At 39.5% G+C, this 15,348-nt stretch overlaps 1 protein-coding gene across 4 annotated transcripts in view; it reads left to right on the top strand.

Moving 5' to 3' along the window:
• RCAN3 (RCAN family member 3) overlaps positions 1-15,300 on the top strand; it is a 41,088-nt gene extending 25,788 nt beyond the window's left edge. For all 4 annotated transcript variants that reach the window (XM_046661662.1, XM_046661660.1, XM_046661661.1 and 1 more), the window contains 3 exons: positions 7,671-7,844; positions 8,913-9,084; positions 10,100-15,300. In XM_046661662.1, coding sequence (XP_046517618.1) covers positions 7,671-7,844; positions 8,913-9,084; positions 10,100-10,284 — 531 coding nt within the window. In that variant the 3' untranslated portion in view covers positions 10,285-15,300. The remainder of the gene's footprint in view (positions 1-7,670; positions 7,845-8,912; positions 9,085-10,099) is intronic.
• The last annotated feature ends 48 nt before the right edge of the window (positions 15,301-15,348 follow it).

Raw genomic sequence — 15,348 nt, 5'->3', positions numbered from 1 at the left:
ATTCTGCTCCCCTCTAGCCTTCTAAACTTAGGTCCCAGAACTTTTTACAAGTGCTCAGGTTGTCACAGTGAAGTTTTTAAATTTGCCGTGCCCAGGCGTGTGGGTGCTTTATTCTGGTCAGTGAGGTCCATCCCTCTGCCTGTAGTTAGCAGGACACTGAGGAGAACCAGAGGCATTTGCCTACCCCCAGGCGGAAATGGGGGCCTTGCTTCTGATTATGCTTCTGATTATGGTCAACCTGCAGCCTCTGGACGCTGGAGAGATGGAACTTTCTGTTTCAGATCTACAGGAAGACATAGAATGTAAAAAATCTCTTGCCTTAGGACGCCGGAGATAATTTCACTGCTGAATGGTTTGGAGTATTGCTTCTCATCAGCAGTGACATTGTTCCTCTTCTTCCTAATGTGCAGAATTGATGGGCGCCTCAGGATTCCTTAGTCCAAGGCCAAGGCCAAATCATTTTCATCGTTTGTTCCTCAGTGAAATTGACAAACCTCACCTTCTCTGTTTTGAGATGAGGAACAGAGTAGAGCAGGGGTAGTTCCGGAAAGGTCAGGAAATATGCACTTAGCTGCCATCCTCGCCTGGTGCTCCTTGAAACCTCCCTTCCTACAGCATGGTGTCTACTCTCCTCCTTCTATGATTTTTGTATGTCTATTGCCCAGCTACAAAGTACTCTTCTTGAATTCCCAAGAAAGTTGTTGGTTACACATTATCCTAACATTTCAGGTGCTAGGTATTTGTGTCATTTTTACTGCTGATTGATTGCACAGTGGTCTCAGCATATGAAGGCAGCCTCTGGTCTGTATTTGATGGAAAACTTGTATAACAGGAAAAGCCTCATGGATTGGTTTTGAGGCTAAATTATTCATATTATTCCCATAGATGTTGTACTGCCAAAAGGGAATACTAAGTGACCGCTGGAGGAGTAGGGTGGTCAATGACGATTCTGATTTGATGAGATCCACCTTATCTTACCAGAAGTAAGTGTGTAACCATCACCCTTTAACAGGATGATGTTAGTTTTTATGTTATTAGAGAATTCAGAAATGTATAAAAGTGAATTATTTCTAAAACAGTTCTAAGGAGAAAAATAATTTGATTTCTGAATGCACTCTGAACAGCTGCACGTCCCTAATAGTTGTCACAAGCCATTTTCCATCCGTGTCGTAGATTATGGCTGTCTCCAGTCTTCTAAATCCCTTCTGTCCTAAAGCCAGGCTGTCAGGGACACAGCCTCGGGAATCTACCTGTTGATATTGTGGATTCACAGAAGGGCAGAGCTGCCAGCTAAGGGGTCCTGCCTTTTACCTCAAGTAGGAAACAACAATAGTTTCGCCTCCACATTAATTTTCGTGTTTTCTACAGCACCTCACAGCTGGAAGTCACGCGTTTAACAAATTGTATTTATACTACATCAAGGGGGAAACGGTATGAAAAGAGAGAAAGAACTAACAAAATTTAGAAAAAGCTTACTTAGTAAACTTCCATGACTTCGTTTTTGTATAATTCTTAATCAGTTCACAGGTATTGGAATTTAGAAGAGAAAGAGCCGTACACCCCATTGCTGTCCTCTGCAGGCTACATTCAGTTACACTGTATTCCTGGAATGAGAAAAAAATCGTTTTGAAGGAAAGAAGGATGTGCTTAGCAAGTAGCTGTTTAGTTTGCAAGATAGCTTGTGTTATTGTTACTACGACAAGTCATCGTCGTGGGGAATTAGGAATAAATACATGGTCCTTTTACCCTGGGCAAGGAAAAGCATTTAATGTACAGAATTCCAAAACGCTAATATTTTGTAAACCATAATTAATTCTGCCTTAGTTTCCATTTCTATTGTGTTCAGTGTTGATATTTCTTAATTATCTCATATGGGGATATTTACTAAGTATTCAAAATATGTTTAAAGTAAGCATCTACCAAGAATTAAATGGAATGTGATTTCACAAAATCTCAACTTCAGTTTTATTTAAAAGTGATAAAATCGGCTGTCTTTTTTTTTTTTTTTTTTTTGCTGGGAGAGATTTGCCCTGAGCTATCAGCTAACATCTGTCGCCAGTCTTCCCTGTTTTTTCCCCTTCCCCAAAGCCCCAGTACATAGTTGTATATTCTGGTTCTAAGTCCTTATAGTTCTTCTATGTGAGCTGCCGCCACAGCATGGCCACTGACAGATGGGTGGTGTGGTTCCACGATGTGGTTCCTGGGAACCGAATCCTGGCCACCAAAGTGAAGCCAGCCATCTTTGAAGTGAATGCTGAGGAAACTGAAATGTGCCTAGAAGTATTAATAATTATTAGTATTTAATATATTTAAGTGTTTGTATTTCTTTTTAAGCACTAAAATCCTCACTATCGCTGTAGTATTTATTTGTCCATATTACTTTAATATGTGGAAATACTGTAGTCAATAAGAACAGGATTGATCTTAAAGTTCACTTCCTTTTGTAGTACATTGGAAATCTGGCACTTAACGCAAGGGCTGGCATGCAGCTGGTTGCTTAATATAGTTTTTTAAAATGAATAAACAAAACTAATATAATTTTTAGGATAAATGCCATTTCCTAAATAATGAGGATGATATTTGAACATCAGAAGAATAAATACTGGTGCACAAATCATTGTATATTTTATCAAGTTGGAGAAATATTGCCAAGTGGTAGGTAAATGTTCAAATTAAGAGAAGTTAATAAATGAAGGAATATGTGATTTTCACTTCGCTATCAACAGGTAGCTGAAAGATCTTCACGTAGTCCAAAAACAAAGCTAGTTCACAGGTTCTTTTTATCGTGTTACCATTGGCAAGCCTAAAGAATATTTCTAAAGGGCTTGAGATTTTCTTACGTCTGTTTTGTTACATTTCATTTATTCAATTATTGCATGAAAGTAACCGGTAAAGAAAATTCAGTGTTGCTATTCTTCTGCTAATTGAAGTTAGGTTTTTCATTATCCCAATTCATTAACAAATGGGAAGAGAACCACTTTTTTCTCAGCCTCATGGAATGACTCAAATATTGCTCTCACTCTTTCCTGTTCTATTCCATCTCAAAATACTTAGGGCATATACTTTCCTTTTTACCAAAAAAAATACTATTTTTATGGAATTACGTACTCCCAAATGAACCTCAAGAAAAAGATTTTATTGTTTTGCCTTTGTAAAAGAGGAACCATGGCTATAGGATATTACGCATCTTTAAAGAAGGTGCTAAATGTACATTAGCATCTTTCATAGAAATTTCATTCAGGGGGGAATAGAGAAAGAAAAAAATCAATTGAAAAGAAGGCAAAAAGAGAAGTGAACACAGAAAATCTGAGACAAATAGATAAGAGGCAGATATTCAAAAATAGTAATCACAACAAGGCACTAATTCCTTCAATTAAAAACCAATGATGGTCAAACTGGACTTGTTTACACACACGTTCTTTTTATGAGGTATATTTCAGACATGGGATACATAAAGGTTAGAAGTAACGGATGGAAATTGAGTTCCATGGAATATATAACCAAAAGGAAGCTACACCAGCTGTATTAATATCAGACAAAATAGACTTTAAGGCAAACGGCATTCCTAGAGAGAGAAAGATAAAGAGGGCCACTACCTAATGATTAAAGGTTCAGTTCACCAGGAAGAGAAAACAATTCTTAGTTTGTATGCACACAACAACATACCATAATCTTAAAATATATGAAGAAAAAAATGAACAAAATACAAATGAACCATTACAAGGAAAAATAAAGCCATCTAACAGTGGGAGGTTTTAACAGACCTCTCTCGGTAATCACAGTTCAAATAGACCCCCCCCACCCACACCCAAATCAGTATATGGAACTTCTCAAGAACACAAGCTGGACATACTGGACATATTTACGACACAGTGCCTGACAGCTGCAGAAACACATGCTTTTCAAGTACACATAGAAGATTTACGATGACCTCTTGGACAAAAAGCAAGTCTCAAAAATGTCAAAGGATTGGTATCACTATCAATAACCTCCTCTGATAAAGGTGAAAATAAATTAGATATTAAAAAGATAGCAAACAAAAACTCCCATCTCTTTGGAACTGGGAGACATCTAAACAATTCATGACACAAGGGAGAAGTCATAATGGAAATTACAAAGTATTTAGAATCAAATGATAATGAAAATAATGAATATCAAAACTTGTGGGAAGCAGCTAAAATAATACTTAGAAATGTGTGGTCTTTAATTGCGTACATTGAGAAGAAAAGCTGATGGGACTGGCCCCATGGCCTAGTGGTTAAGTTCAGCGCGTTCCACTTCGGCAGCACGAGTTTGCTTTTTCAGATCCTGGGCATAGACCTACACCACTTGTCAGCCATGCTGTGGTGGCGACCAGCATATAAGATAGAGGAAGATTGGCACAGATGTTAGCTCAGGGCTAATCTTCCTCAGCAAAAATACAAATCAAATTAAAAAGAAGAAAAGCTGAAAGATTAATAGACTAAGCATCCATCTAAGGAGATAGAGAACAAACTCAAAGAAAGAATAAAGGTAAGAGCAGAAATTAATGAGATGGGGAATAAATATACATAGAGCCAATATTGTCTCAAAGTGACTCCCAGGGGAGACAGAGGTATCTCTCTCCAGTTAACGGACCTTTAATTTCTCTCAACTGTGTATTACGTTTTCAGTGCTCAGGGGAAAGGACATTTGCAACAGGTGGTGCTGGAACAAAGGGATAGTCATGGGGAGGAAAATGAACTCTGGCCCTTGTCTCACTGTACACAAAAATTAACTTGAAGTGGATCATAGACCTAAAAGTAGGAACTAAGCTATAGAACATGTAGAAGAAAACATAGGAGAAAGTTTTAGTGACCTTGGGTATAATAGAGATTCTTAAATAAGACACAAAAAGTACAAAGTATTTTTTAAATGTGAACAAATTGGACTTCGTCAAAATAAAGAATTTTTTGCTTTTCAAAAGACACTTTCAAAATGAAAAAGGGAAGCAAGAGGCAGTATTTGCAAAGCATACGTGTGACAAAGGACTTATATCCAGAATACACAGAGGAACTCTTACAACTTAATGAGAAGACAGCCCAGGTTACAAAATGAGAAAAGATTTGAGGAGACACTTCACCCAGGAAGTTATAGAGATGGCATATAAGCCTGTGAAAAGATGCCCAATATCAGTAGTTATTAGGGAAATGTGAATTACAACTACAGTGAGATAATCTGCACACCTGAAAGTTAAAAGACTGGCCATGCCAAGTGTTGATGAGAATGTGGAGCAGCTGGAACGCTCATACGCTGTTGGTGGAAATGTTAAATGGTATGACGACTTTGGAAAACAGTTGAGTAGTTTCTGAAAGTCGGTCATATACCTGTCGTACAATTCAGCCATTTCACTCTTAGGTATTTAGCCAAAAGAAATAAAATCATATATCTACACAAAACTTGTACATGAATGTTCATAGCACCTTTATTTGAATAGTTAAAAACTAGAAACAACCCAAATGTCTATCAGCAGGCAAGTGGATAAACATCCATACGGTGAAATCTACTTGACAATAAAAAAGATCAAAAAAGGGAACACAACAACAAGGATGAATCTCAAAATACTTATGCTCAGTGAAAGAGGCTAGACCCACCCTCCGAAAAAGTGAATTTATATAAAATTCTAGAAAATGCAATCTAATCTAAAGTGATAGCAAAAAAGATAGTGAGATAGTGGTTACGGGTGGGGCCACCTCATATATAAACATCTGTTTTATGTTGACTAAAGACTTAAACATGAAACCATAAAACTTCAACAAGGCAAACTAGGAGAACATCATTATGATCTCAGAGTGCAGAGGGTTTCTTAAGACACAACACCAAAGGAAAAAATGGATATATTTAGTAACATTCAAATTTAAAACTTACATTTCTCTAAGAATAGAACTGCCATATGATTCAGCTACTCCACTGCTTAGTATTTATCCAAAAAACATGAAAACATAAATGCGTAAAGGTACGTGCACCCCTATGTTCACTGCAGCATTATCCACAATAGCCGAGACTTGGAAGCAAGCTAGGTGCCCATCAAGGGACGAATGGATAAAGAGGATGTGGCATATATACACAATGGAATACTACTCAGCCATAATAAAGGATGAAATCTTGCCATTTGTGACAACATGGATGGACCTTGAGGGTATTATGCTGAGTGAAATAAGTCAGAGGGAGAAAGTCAAATACCGTATGATCTCACTCATAAATAGAAGATAAAAACAGCAAACACATAGAAACAGAGATTGGATTGGTGGTTACCAGAGGGGAAGGGGGCAGGGAGGAGGGCAAAAGGGGTAACTAGGCATGTGTGTGGTGATGGATGGTAATTAGTTTTTGGGTGGTGAACATGATGTAACCTACACAGGAATCGAAATATAATGATATACACTTGAAATTTGTGTAATGTTATAAACCATTGTTACCTCAATAAAATAAAATAAAAAGACTTACATTTCTCAGTTAAAAAAAAAAAACCTAAAACCACTACAGAGAGAAGAATTGTGAAAAAACATTTATGGCATATGTTATTGGCAAAGAATTAGTGTCTCTGTGGAACTCCCATGACTCAATAAAAAAAGACAACCCAATAGAAAAAGGAGCAAAAAATGATATGAACGGGATATCACGTTGAGGCACTCCAAATGGCCAATAAATATAAAAAGAGGCTCAACCTCGTGATTATTCAGAGAAACGGGAATTATAGCCAAAATTAGAGCCCATTTCATATTCCCTACCTCACACTGATGAAAATGTAAAAGTCGATATCAAGTGCTGGCAAAGGTAGGAAGCAACCGGAACATGCTTCTGCTCTTAGTAAACTGGTACAAACACTTTGGAAAACTATTTGGCTTATCTTCTAAAGTTAAAAATGTGCCAACACTGAGGCCAGGAGAGCCACTTGTGGTGTGTACACCAGAGGAACTCATGCACATGGGTACCAAGAATGTTCATAGCAGCACAGTAGTAGCAAAAACCTGGAGGCTCCAAATCCCAACAGCTTTAGGGAAATCCTGCTGCGACTCTACAATAGAATACTATGCAGTAGTGAAAAAGGATGGCTAAGAGTTACAGCAACAACGGAGAATCTTAGGAAGAAAATGGAAGGCAAACAAGTTATAGAAGAAGACATGTAGCGTGATTAAATCTTTAGGGATACAAATAAATGTAAAACTAAAGAAAAGCAAGGGGATGATAAGCACAAAATCTCAAATGGTTTCTTTGAAGGAGGGAGGGAATGGGATGGGGAGAAACAACTCTGGCACACTGGGACTTCAGAACCGTAGAAGTGTCCTTGTTCTGTACTTGGGCATGTTTGTATCGTTTTGTGTATTTTACATTTATTTTATAATTACATTTATTTTATAATTTAAATCTATATAATATTTAATAAAGTTAATTGCTTTTAATATTTGAAAATTTCAAAATTTAGCATATGAATAACAAGTTGCCTGTTCTTGTAGACCTGCAGGAAAAATATGCTTTTTCAGAGTTGGGGGGCGGGAGGGAGGAGGAATCATAATGAGTTTATGTTTAATCCTTTATTATTAGGGAATTACTTATCCCATAACTTATGCTTAAGGGTTTAAATTTCCTTTTGTTAAAGATTTTTCCTTTTTCCCCCCATTTTCTCGGCCCTGCTGCTCCTCAATTTACAGGAGAGATTCGAAGCACTGTTCACCGTCTACGATGACCAAGTTACATTTCAGTTGTTTAAAAGCTTTAGAAGAGTCAGAATAAATTTCAGCAAACCGGAAGCAGCAGCCAGGGCTCGGATAGAACTCCACGAGACAGACTTCAACGGGAGGAAGCTGAAGCTGTATTTTGCACAGGTACTTCTGGTGCAAAGGGCTCTGTTCTCTAAACTTGCCTTTCCCCATCCAAAAATTTTACCAGTTCTCCACTTTCTATATGTCAGAGATCTTTGAAATGAACAATCCTGATCAGCAAATAATGTAAAAACATTTTTTCTTTATTTTACAGCTATATAAATTTATTTATTGAGCAGATTTACCCTCCTGACTTCATTTTGCTTGGACTACTAGTTAAAGGAATTCATTTTCCTGGCAGCTTTCCTCAGCTGGGATCCCGTGCGGGTGAAGCCCCACCACTTCACGCTCAGTGGGTTAGCTTTCCTGCCGTGCGTCTGCAGTGGCCCTGGTGCTGTAACATCCTTGGGAGAATTGAGGAAACAGTCTCTGAAGTCATTTCTGTGTTCTGGGTTCATTTGAGACACCTCATAGAAAATGGCTGCTGGCCTGAGGGGTGGCCAGCGGGGTGCCACAGCTCTGTATAGAAAGGCTCTCTCAGACTTTGAAACTGCAGAGGACCCTGTGGGTTCCCAAGGATGGGCTGTATTTACTATTCGAATCCCGCACTGGTGTGACTCAGAAACCGATTTCTTCTTGGAAGAATTGGTGAAATAAAGGCATTAGAGCTCTACTCTTGCATTAAGTACACTGTTTTATTTTCAACAGAGTCGTTTTTTCTTGGTCTTAGCTTTCAAATTAAAAAAGAAAAAAAGAGGTTTGTTGTCTCACACTCCGAATGAAAACCTGAGTAAGAGACGTCTGGACATTTCTTGTGGGGTCGATCGAGATGGAGACGATAGAACCTAATCTCTTCTAAAATTGGAATCTAGCGCTTAGTACTGTTCGTTGTTCATTCATCGATTCGGTTTTTTATTCAGCTAATATTTACTGAGCACCGAATCCGTGTGGGCTCTGTGCTGCGCACTGAGTGTCCAGTGGTGAACCGAACAGACCCCGACCCAGCCACCGAGAGATGGAAACTGTTAAAGAGGAGTTTCTGATTTTCTTCAAAGAGATGTAACAGTTAACATAAAGAGGAAAAGGAGGAAATAGCCCAGTCCCAAATTTTGAGTGTCTCCTTCCCTTCAGGTGCAGGTGTCCGGTGAAACACGGGACAAATCGTATTTACTGCCGCCCCAGCCGGCCAAGCAGTTCCTCATCTCGCCCCCAGCGTCCCCTCCAGTGGGGTGGAAGCAGGGCGAAGACGCGATGCCTGTTATCAATTACGATTTACTCTGCGCCGTTTCCAAACTCGGACCAGGTAACAAACTTTTCTGTCTTTCCTGTTATTTCCCCCAAGAAACTTTTGTATTCAAGACCATATTCAGCAATTTGTGCTCTAGCCGCCTAGTGGCAGCATGAGCAGCGTGGAGGATGACGTCACACAGATCTGGCTCAAACTCTAGCATTTGCTGACTTTGTGATCTGGAGCAAGTTACTGAGCTTCAATTTTCTGAGCCTCTGGGTTCTCATTTATAAAATAGGGATTTGTAAGATAATAGCTACCTTTCAGTGTGGTTATAGGGGTTAAATGATAGATATGTGATATTCAATAAATGTACTCCAGTTTTTACTGCTACAAGTTCTCGCACGGAACAGGCGCTGAGTGAGTCCTAGTTGCCTTCTCCTCACCCCGTGTAAGTACCAGACCAACACCCTCGGCCTTGAACAGTATTTCAAGAAATTGGTGGTGATACCACATCAACCCTTCCAAATTTTTCTCATGTATTTATTTTTCATTTCTTTTTTCCTGCTATTTAATTTCCCTAACTCTCTCCTCCCTTTAAAATAATGTAAGAAGTCAGTGCCGTTGCTGGTTCTAGTTGTCCACTGAAGGTAACGTTATGTGTCCTATGGGGGATACAAGAGGCGTTTGAGGGGAGTGGCTTGGTGGTGTCATTAGACATCAGAGCTGTATCCTGGATGTCTGGGGTCCTGTACTAAGGCGATCGCCCCTGCTGCCTGGAGGTTACCTGTCTCCCCAGGGAAAACTGAAACCGTTCGGAGGTTAAGCACGTTCATGCCTGTTGTTCATGGAACAGTAATGAGCGTTTCCATTTTAACCCCCAAGAGCTCAGTAGTCCTCAGCAGCTAATTTCTCGAAATGGTAAAACTTTCTAAGAACCTTAGAGTATCAGAGCTCTAATGCCAATACAAGGAAAAGTACTCTGACATAGGATTTAAAGACTTAAAAACCGATAATCAGCGATTGAAACATGCGTAGAACAAGAAGTTTCAAGAGACGAAACCCTCCTTTTTGCCGTTTACGTCCACAGGAGAGAAATACGAACTTCACGCAGGAACGGAGTCGACGCCAAGCGTGGTGGTCCACGTCTGTGAGAGTGAGACTGAAGAGGAAGAAGAAACAAAAAACCCCAAACAGAAAATTACCCAGACGCGGCGCCCCGACCCTCCAGCCGCGGCGCTGAGCGCCCCCCAGACCCTCGCGCGTGCGCTGTGAGGCCGCGGCGGCGCGGCGGGCAGGTGCCTGCGTCTGCGGGCGTGGAGGCGGGGCTGGAGGCGGGCGTGGAGGTCCTGCCTCCCTGCCCGGCGCCGCTGCGGACAGTGTGGCGAGGCCGGGGCTAAGGAAGGGCAGTGTGTTGTCCCCAAGCCTGCACTGTGGGCGTGCTTGTGTAGAGGAGCAGCTGATCGTGCCTGTTCACGGTTGTAACTGAGATTCTGAACAGCACTTTAAAGAATTATCCCCAACATGCGGCAACTCTTGACCATTTTTAAACAGCAAATTAGGAAAATGGCTCCCTCCAGCAATGTTAATTTTCCTGATTCCGTGTAGCAGGGGTACCCAGAAACTACAGCTATAGTCATTGAGTGCAGTACCGTTTTTATGAATTTAAAAATAGTCTCACAATTTTAATAATTTAGTGTGGGTATTTTTGTACTGGTATAATAGCTTCTAACTAATCTCTTGATGAAAGGTTGATTGTTATTCAGTATACATGAAATTTTTTGCACGAAAAGAAACCTGAAATATAGAATAATTCGTAGAAAATCAATTTTCTCAAGTATTTTTTTCTTTACCTTTGGGGAGGAAATGCCAAATTCCCTTTGACTGTCAGAATCAAGTGGCGCAAACCTGTGTGCATGTCCTTCTCTTTCTTCCCTGGAAATTGGAGGAGAGTAATGCAGGCTGTTGTCTCTCCTAGAGAAAGAACTGCTACTTTGGAAGTGGGACGTGTCACCGGTAAGCTTGCCTGGTTACGACCTCAGGTGGCTGCTGCGGTCTGCCATTTGTGACCGTGTCCTAGCCTAGAGCGTACCAAACTGTCTTCAGCCGCCAGTTGAGTTTTTCTACGCTATACATAATTGTGTGTATCATTTATAGACTTTGAATTAGAAAGGTGATGATAAGATTTTCTGAAGACCGTTTTAAGATTGTCCATTTAAACGTTTGTCAGCTTGCTTTGAAAGAAAAGTCGCATATAGTCTACCTCTATGAATTAGGGAAAGATGGGGGAGACCGTTTAGTCAATCCAGACTTTCTTTTTGGTGGAATATTTTACTCTGCCTTCCAGGTGGCATTTTTCCTTAAAACAATTGTTTCTCACCTATGTTTCAGAGTGTGTATTTGAACTGGGTAAAGTAGAAGCAAGCGTCTTTTTAACTCTTCATGGTCTGGTCAGACTTTGAAGTCCTTTTCATGGGAGCACCTCAGAGCTGAGCGCACTGTGCTTTTGGTCCGGCCACTCCGCTGATTCTCTGCTCGCTTTGCTGGCAGGTCTCTGGAGCTCCTTGCTGTGTCTGGGAAGGGGTTACCCGTGAGTCTGGACTAAGAAACCACTATGGCTGCCCCTACAAAGACAGAAAAATGCAGAAGTTCAGGCCATGAGGCCTGTACATTTTTGATAACATGTTGTGGTTTAGATGTTCTTATTATGGTAGAATTTACTTCTGAGGACTTAAACTATATCGCAAAAAAAAGTCTTCTGTGTTTCCCTTGCCCTCAAATACTCTGATGTGGTGAACTTCTATTTATATGTACCCACCACTGCTAAGTCTCAATGTAAATTCAGTTGAAATTTGTCATTCCATAAGCAATTTATTGAATTCAGATCGTCATTTGGCAATTTAACTGACAGCCACTTAGTAAATTTATTTTGCAGTTTGAAATTCAGCATTTTGCCAGTTTTTAATCTTATCTGTTTGCACTAACTTATCATTGCAGAATGGACCCTGTAAGTCAGGAAATGTATTCATTTTCCAGTGTATGCATTTCGGTGGGAATTTTTGAATGTCCTTTTAGGTAATATTTATTCACTATAATTTTCTAAGTGATCAAAATTCATGATGTTTTATTATTTGGCTTAGCTTTCATTCTCTGCCTTCCAATTGAATAATATTCTATCCCTAACATAAAATTATTTTTTACAGTCAAACAATGCAAATTACCCAAGTTTTTCTTTTTCTCTGTTCTTTTTTTTGAGAGTATTGAAGACAAACTTAAACCAAAATTAAATATATATTAAATTAGATATATACACATATATATGTGTATATGTATATATAACTTTTCTGAATGGAGAACATTAATATTTGCATTCTTTCTAGTGTAATATTTCCAAAAGGTGAACTCTAAAAGAAAAACTACCAAATGCCTATTAACTTTTTAATATTGTGAAATCAACCAAGATCTCAGCAGGTATTATGGTCTCTCCTTTTTGGCTATTTTATATCCAGTTCTTGTACCCATCTTACAAGAGATGAGTGTTGTGTATCTTTTGTTTTTTAGTTCCTTTTAATAAGTTTATATTTTTTTCTTCTTTGGAATTGTGTTAGTAGATTTAACTCTGATAGTATAGTAGCCATTTTTCTTCAGAAATCATAGCCTCTTCTTGGGAATCAAATTATTTAGAAAATTGAGAGGAAAGAAAACAGTGCTTTGTGTTAGGAAAAAAACATTTGTGAGGGATAGGAAAATCATAACCTTTAATAAGGATGGTGGACAGGTCCTGTGATGCATTGGCTTGTGTGTTCCAGGTTCTTTCACCTGATGGAACCAGAAATAAATCCATTTACAAAGTGTAGTGGTGTGAGCATCTGCTAGCCTAAGGTGCTAAGAGGCAGACATGGTGAGAGCAGTCCCCTCGCTTGGAGAGCTGAAGAACAGGTGGGAAGCGAAGTCGTCTTTTCACATTCTCCTTCTTCAAAATTTTATATACTAAAGCCTGTCAATGATTAAGAGCCAAAGAGAAGCTGCTAGGAACTTTAAGTTCAACATAAAGGTTTAAATAGAACATGGTGGGTTATGGCACGTTTGAATGAGAGACACCGGGAGGCAGAGGTCAGGCACAGCACTTTTCATTCTTTTAGGAAAGTTGTTTTTGGTTCCCATTCACATTACTTTCATCTTTTAAGAATGTGATATAAAGTGAAAAGATTTTATTTTCTCAATCTCAATTACAGAGGCAAGGGCGACTTTGGAAATCATATAGTGTTTAATCCTCATGTTACTCAAATTAGAAAACTACGGTGATGCCACTGGTTTCGAAGCCACAGAAAGGCTGCCCCAGGACTAGAATTGGTGCCCCCCACTCCCATGCTGGTGCTTTGTCTACTTTTTCTTGCACTGGCTCTAAAAGACAGTCAGAAGCAATGAATCCCTATAATAAGAAAACAAACAAAAAAGAGGGAAAAAATTCTTTTAGCCTGATGGGGATATAACGAGTAAGGAAAATCTCATCTGATGAAGGCAGTGATTTAGTAATTTTAATTAATGTATTTGAGGTTCCACGTTTTGTGTTTTTATCATTGTACCATAGGGATTGGAATCCACTTAAATAATGTTATCTTGGTAGCCAGCAGTTGAGTTGACATTTTATATGGGCTGTCCTAGATTTTAATAGTAGTGAGAGTAAGATGTAAACGGTCATCCTGAGATGGGACTGTAATGAAGCAGCGTGAGATCTAATACGGTTTGGAAATAGTTCACGATGGAGTGACCCTCTCCCTCCGTGCTTGTGAGACAGACTCCTGTTAAAGATCGAAGACTGCCGTGTGCTTCGTAGTTTTATATGGACTCTTTCACAGACCATGGCTTTATTGCTCAAGGGAAAAATGTCAAACGCCGTTGAGTACCGGGAGATGTGCGGGATTCTTCGGTGCGTCAGGTTCGCCGTGCGCTGGGTCCCTCCCTCTTCTCCAGTGCCCTGTACTCCGTGCCTGTTGGACAGGCGAGCTTGGTCCACCCTTCCTTTTCCTTCCCATGGGCTCCTTTTCTGCACATTTGTGTTTACATCTTCCTGTATGAAAGGAAACAAATTACTTATATAATAAGTGTGACAACATAACGGAACGAAAGACTTACTGTGACAACATCATAAAACAAAAGACTTAGGGAAATAGTTGTGTCCCAGCTGGGGAGGTAAGTCCACGCCGTAGAAGCTCACCTTTTAAACAGGTACATAAATTTAAAGACTAAGATTTATGAACCTTGCCCAAGAATTTGATAAATACTCATTTGCTTTTTAAACTCCCCTTGGAGTGTGGGTCGGCCGGAACATCTTCAGTGGAATGCTATTGTTTTCTTTAATCATGAATCAGGGGAAATGTTAATCATTTGGAGAGTCTTGTTATTGTTACCCAGTATACAAGCAACAAAGCCACTGAAGATTGCAACGGCTGCTAGGGTCACTGACCAAAAAGATTGTAATAAAAAGGGTTGTGTTCAAAATAGACGTTTCCAGCCAAGGTTAAGAGGAACTAACCTTGGGCCAGAGTCAAAGTGTCTCTGCCCACTTAATCAACAGTGTGAAGACCTTTTACCAAGTCCGCCGTGTGGTCTGTCTTGCAAATCTGCATTTCCTTTTGAAACAAAATCGTGTCCTGCAAACCCTTGAAACTCCTGCATCGCTTTGACTGAATGTTCATTCTTGTCGTGATGGAAGATTTCTATCTATGCAGATAATCTGTGTTTTCTGTATTGTTTTCTATTTAGTCCCCAATCTTCCTGACTTGAACTGGGGACTGAGGAGAGAGAAGGTGGCTCATCTGTCATTGTGCCATACTCTTCCCACTGCTGCTCAGCCCGAAGTGGGGGCCCCAGTGCGTGTAGAGTTCCATCTCTGTTGTCCTGTGCGCATCCTCCGAGTAAGAAAAGTTTCTCCATCATTTCTCTTCTATCTTAATTGAACTTATTATGTTATCTGAACATGTTTGTGATCTTGAATTATATTTGGGGCATGTTACCTTTCTGGTACTATAAACTGTAGTGAATATTCATTGTACTTCCAGAAACTGGTCAGTAATTAACATGTATGTATTCCATATTTTAGTGTGCTTGAAGTGGCAATCCATAGTTTGTAGTAGTTTGTTATTTGTCAACTTTGGCTATTCTCTGTTTTGAGGACATTTAAACATTCCTTGTCCTATCAAGGTGACAAAAGCAGAATGTAATTTTTTTGGAATTTTCGTGATTAATTGTAACAAGTTTTGTTTTTAAAGCTAATAAAAATAAAGTAAGGTTTTTTTTAATCAGTCTCTTGAGTTTTTTGTGTGTAGTATTTTCAGT

The sequence above is a fragment of the Equus quagga genome, chromosome 5 (assembly GCF_021613505.1).
Source record: "Equus quagga isolate Etosha38 chromosome 5, UCLA_HA_Equagga_1.0, whole genome shotgun sequence".
Taxonomy (NCBI): Eukaryota; Metazoa; Chordata; class Mammalia; order Perissodactyla; family Equidae; genus Equus; species Equus quagga.
The sequence above is the reverse complement of the archived record's forward strand: the minus strand, read 5'-3'. Positions and strand labels throughout refer to the sequence as shown.